This window comes from Triticum aestivum, chromosome 5B (assembly GCF_018294505.1).
Source record: "Triticum aestivum cultivar Chinese Spring chromosome 5B, IWGSC CS RefSeq v2.1, whole genome shotgun sequence".
NCBI lineage: Eukaryota > Viridiplantae > Streptophyta > Magnoliopsida > Poales > Poaceae > Triticum > Triticum aestivum.
Window position 1 is genome coordinate 113,414,901 of NC_057807.1, and position 5,435 is coordinate 113,420,335.

The 5,435-nt window shown below is 53.2% G+C and overlaps 1 protein-coding gene across 1 annotated transcript; it reads right to left on the reverse strand.

The window, feature by feature from the left end:
• Positions 1-217: 217 nt before the first annotated feature.
• On the reverse strand, positions 218-2,692 carry LOC123110690 (ABC transporter G family member 5-like). Its single transcript, XM_044531281.1, has one exon. The coding sequence runs from the start codon at positions 2,513-2,515 to the stop codon at positions 470-472; it is 2,046 nt and encodes a 681-aa protein (XP_044387216.1). The 5' UTR covers positions 2,516-2,692; the 3' UTR covers positions 218-469.
• Positions 2,693-5,435: the final 2,743 nt, after the last annotated feature.

The following is a 5,435-nucleotide window of genomic DNA, read 5'->3' on the forward strand; positions in this document are numbered from 1 at the left end:
TGGGTGTGCCTAATTTGACGACATGGTTTCAAGGCGAGAGATTGTGTTCCACTAGCAAAAGGTAGAAGGTTGCACCAACTACTCCAGAACAAAGGAAAGGAGGTTGTTTGGAAATTATTACGTGGATAGTTGAGACATTGTAGCAGCTGAGTAATATCAAAGCAGAAGTTTCAAAAAAAAAACCAAAACAGCGAATTCTGAAAAAAGAAAGAGTAAGTGAAGGTCATTATATATTTATTCAAAAGGAATTGAGTTGGGTGTCTGAAAATAAGCTGGTAGGACTTGGGACACAGGTCAGGTCTCTGTCTCATTCGGACAATCCACTATGCAAAAGCTGAAAAGCACCTAGAGATCGAACAACTCGAATATATATAAATCAACAGATAAATCAATTACGTATGGTTCCTATACTACAGATATTTGTATTTGAGAAGAAACAGAGCAAATTTAATGATTTCTCGATGGCGGTCTACTTGCGCTTGTTCTTGCTCCCGACGAGCAAGACGACGTAGAAGAGAGCACGGAAGAAGAAGCCGAATGCCGCAGTAACCAGGAGGCACATCCACTTCCCGAGGTCCGTGACGGCCTGCTGCCTTAGCACGTCGGCGCCGGTCACGACGCACGTGGCAGCCGTCATGTTTGTGCCGAGAGTCGCACTGATCGCGCCGAGCACCTTCAACTTCACGGCCTCCGTCATGCCGGCGATGGGTGTCCCCTCGAACATCTGTACCCCGCGCGCGAAGCACCGGCTGGCGTCGCCGAACTCGTTCTGCAACACAGCTTGGTAGGGATACTTGACGAGTGAAATGTAGTGGAACCATATCCAGTAGTTGGGAATCCTGTCCCGGTTGATGAAGAAGCCGGAGAACAGGAGGAAGTAGGCGAGGATGGCCACCACCACCGTGTAGCCCACCATCACGTGCGGCACCACCGCCGACAGGAACGTCACGAACCCGCTGCCCGCCCACAGCGACGCGAGAATGATCAGCGCAAAGAAGGCGAACGAGGCGCCCCCGCCGGCGAGGCCCACGGCGAAGAACGTGGTCACCGCGAACGCCAGGGACAGGATGACCAGCGGCGGGAAAGACACGACGGAGTTGGCGAGCACGTAGGACAAGCGGCGGTACGAGTTGTGCGCCGTCTCGCGGAGGTAGATGTGTCGCTCCTGGACGAAGACAGGCAGCGCGTCAGCGCAGACGTAGAACATGGTGGACATTCCCATGGCGAAGAAGCCCAGCCGCTCCTGGACGCCCTTGGGCGTGTCGTCGAGGCGCAGGAAGATGGTCGCCAGGATGAGCCCCGTCATCATGATGGTGCTCAGGCGCATGCCGAAGAGCTCCGGCATGCGCCGCGTGTTGGTGAAGGAGCGCTTGATCAGCACCCACACCTCCACCGTCAGCGGGTTCGCGTACGTCGGCACCGACGACGCCGTCCCTGTGACAGTCCCGGCCACCAGCTTCCCACGACAGACGCTCTCGGATATGGCGACCTCTAGCGGCATCGTGTTGACAGTCTCGATGATCCTGTGGTCTGCTTGCCACCTGGCGTTGAAGTCGGCGAGCAGCGCAGCGCCATCAGGCTGGCGCTCGAGTTCTCTGATGGTGTCCAGCGCGAACTCGGCCGGGTTCTCGTTCTCCGGGATGGGCTTGCCGAACTCGTGGAAGAAGGGTATGAGGCCGGCAGGCGTGCCGGCGTAGACGGTGCGGCCGCGAGAGAGGAGCAGGAGGCGGCCAAGGATGCCGAGGATCCGAGCGCTGGGCTGGTGGATGGTCATCACAACGACGCTGCCGCTCCGCGCGATGTCGAGGAGCACCTGTACCACCATGAACGCGCTCGCCGAGTCGAGCCCGGAGGTGGGCTCGTCGAGGAACAGCAGGATCGGGTCGTGGATGATGTCCGTGCCGATGGAGACACGGCGTCTCTCGCCTCCTGACACCCCACGGTGCCCCTCGTCGCCGATGACGGTGTCGGCAGCGCTGGTGAGGCCGAGCTGGTAGATGAGCGCGTCGACGCGTTCGCGCTTCCTTGCCGGGGAGAGCGCGCGGGAGAGGCGGAACTCAGCGGCGTACATCAGCGTCTCCCGCACCGTGAGCATCGGGTACAGCAGATCGTCCTGCATGACGTACGCGGAGATGGCGCGGAGGCGGCGGCCGTGGAGGGGCTCGCCGTTGAGAGTGACGGTGCCGTGGAGGCTCTCCCGCTCGATCCGGCCGGCGAGCGCGTCGACGAGGGTAGACTTGCCGGACCCGCTGGCGCCCATCACAGCGAAGAGCTCCCCTTCCCGGGCCTCGCCGGAGATGCCGTCCAGCAGCGCCCTGGTGGTTGACGGTGATGGCGAATCCGTGGACGCCCTGGCGCGGGACAGCAGGCTCGCCAGCCTGCCGCCGCGCGTCCTGACGGTGTACGACAGGTCAGTGAAGGACAGCCGGTACGGCACTGGCGCGACGGGCGGCTGACCCGCCGAAGCATCTTCATCGGTGCCGAAGTCGACGACGATGTGGCCGGAGGTGGCCATGAGGTCGGGACGACGGCGGTCGATGATCTTCGACGCGACACGACACGACGAGCGCTCGATCGATTGGTGGGTCGGAACTGTGTACGTGCGTGTACGTTAATATAGGTGGTTTGCTTTGCTTTGCATCTCGTGTTTGGTTTGAACTTTGGAATATTGGTGGTGTGGAGATCGCTACGTATACGTTTTTTTCTTTGAGACAAGATCGCTACGTATACGTACAACTGAACTCGAGTGCCAGAGTTATTATTGGGCCCTAGTGGGACAGCTAGCTAGTCGGCCGTGTACTGTATTTGTGTACCACCAGTACAACTCCGTCTTGATTTATTATCCCTTCATCAAACTCTTTTTTTTTTGGAGATGACCTTCATCAAACTCTTACGACAATACTTTTGCAATATAGTATTTTTATTTTTGCAATATATAGTATTTTTTATATTTTAACTGATTTGATATATTTTTAAATCTGCTAAATAAAAATTGTTTCCCTAAAGATAAAAGGCTAGTATGAAGATAAGAAATATCAACTAAATATAAATTTATTCATAATTAGATATATTTTTACGATGTACTTATTCAATATTATAGTTGTTGATATTTTCTTCTAAATATTTTGTTTAATTTGGAAAGCATTGACATTTTAACTAGATCTGTACGACATAATTTGGGGACAATGACAAGATTGTGTTCCTCGCGGGTCCCCATGATGTTTGTGCTTCCCCGACTGTACCTTGACTTACGGGGGAGACTTCAATATGATCCTCTTGGCGGAAGACAAGGATAACCCTAACCTCAACCGTCGCATCATGATCCGCTTTCGTCGATTCCTTGGGAATGAGGGATTGCGTGATATGTACATGCATGAGTGGTGATACACCTAGTCCAGTGAACGTGACAACCCAATGTTGGTCCGCAAGGACCGCTTACTTTACTCTTCTAGGAGCTCCGAGCACCCGCATTACCTTTTGCGGTGTCTCTTCCGCTGTATCCGACCATCGCCCCCTTCTTCTTGACTATGTCGCGCCTTTGCCAGGAGCTAGACGGTGTCATTTCGAGTGTTATTGGTCCAAGCTAAATGGCTTCCATCTTGTGATTTCTGAGGCGTGGAACTCCGTTGATCCCGACACCGAACCATTTCGATGCATTGTGGAACAAATGAAGGCCATGGCTCGCAGCCTACGGCGGTGGAGTGCCAAATCCATTGGCAACATTGTGCTACAGCTTTTAGTCGCATGAGCTCATCACTTGGCTCAACGTCGCGCAGGATCTCCACCCTTTGTCCTCCTTCAAAACCTGGTCGCGCCGACGCATGGAGGCTTCTTATCTTGGGTTTGCGTCCCTGAATTGCTCCATCGCAAGGCAACACACCTGCTTTTCCTAGCTCAAGCACGGTAACATGAGTGCTACATTCCTTCGTGTCCGCGCTGCGTACCGCAGGCAAATGAACCTCATGTTCGCTCTCAAGTTTGTAGATAACACAGTTCATGAACCTGATGTCCTTGCTGACATGGCTTTCAACCACTTCTCGTCCATCGTTGGTTCCTCTGAGGAGCGTGCTTTCACCCTTGCCCTAGAATATATCCATCCTCACACTTCAATCTTCACACACTTGATCAACCCGTCTCCGAGGACGAGATTTGGTGTGCGGTTTAAGCCATGCCCACGTGCAGAGCGCCGGGTCCGGATGGTTTCTCCGTGGAGTTCCTTTGGGCCTTGTAGGTGTAACACCCCAATAATCATGCTATAGTGATCCCTTGCTAAGATGCCTTGTCATCTTATTTTGCTAAGTTTAATTGCCACTTGATAAAAATCAAAGTCAAATCCAAATTTAAATTGCAAGCAAAATTATTACTGCTTCAAGTTGTGAAACAAAAATGTTTGCGATATGTCATAAAATCCCAAAGCATTGGTAAAAATAATTTTTGGGGAATGTAGTAATTTCAAAAAAATTCCTACGACACGCAAGATCATGGTGATGCAAAGCAACGAGAGGGGAGAGTGTGTCCACGTACCCTCGTAGACCGAAAGCGGAAGCGTTAGCACAACGCGGTTGATGTAGTTGTACGTCTTCACGATCCGACCGATCAAGTACCGAACGCACGACACCTCCGAGTTCTGCACACGTTCAACTCGATGACGTCCCTCGAACTCCGATCCAGCCGAGCTTTGAGGGAGAGTTTCGTCAGCACGACGGCGTGGTGACGATGATGATGTTCTACCGACGCAGGGCTTTGCCTAAGCACCGCTACGATATTATCGAGGTGGATTATCGTGGAGGGCGGCACCGCACACGGCTAAGAGATCCAAGGGATCAATTGTTGTGTCTAGAGGTGCCCCCCTGCCCCCATATATAAAGGAGCAAGCGGGGAGGCTGGCCAGCCTTGGGGCGCACCAAGGAGGGGAGGAGTCCTCCTCCTAGTAGGAGTAGGACTCCCCTCTTTCCTAGTCCAACTAGGAAAAGGAAGGGGAAGGAAGGAGAGGGAAAGGAGAAGTAAAGGGGGGGGAGGGCGCCCCCCTCCCTACTCCAATTCGGACCCCCTATAGGGAGGGGGCGCAGCTGCCCCTTGTGGGCTGCCTCCCCTCTTCCCTATGTCCCATGTAGGCCCAATAGTCCCCCTGGGGTTTCCGATAACCCCCCGGCACTCCGATAAATACCCGAATCACTTGAACCTTTCCGATGTCCGAATATAGTCGTTCGATATATCGATCTTTACGTCTCGACCATTTTGAGACTCCTCGTCATGTCCCCGATCTCATCCGGGACTCCGAACTATCTTCGGTACATCAAAATACATAAACTCATAATATAACCGTCATCAGACTTTAAGCGTGCGGACCCTACGGGTTCAAGAACTATGTAGACATGACCGAGACACGTCTCCGGTCAATAACCAATAGCGGAACCTGGATGCTCATATTGGCT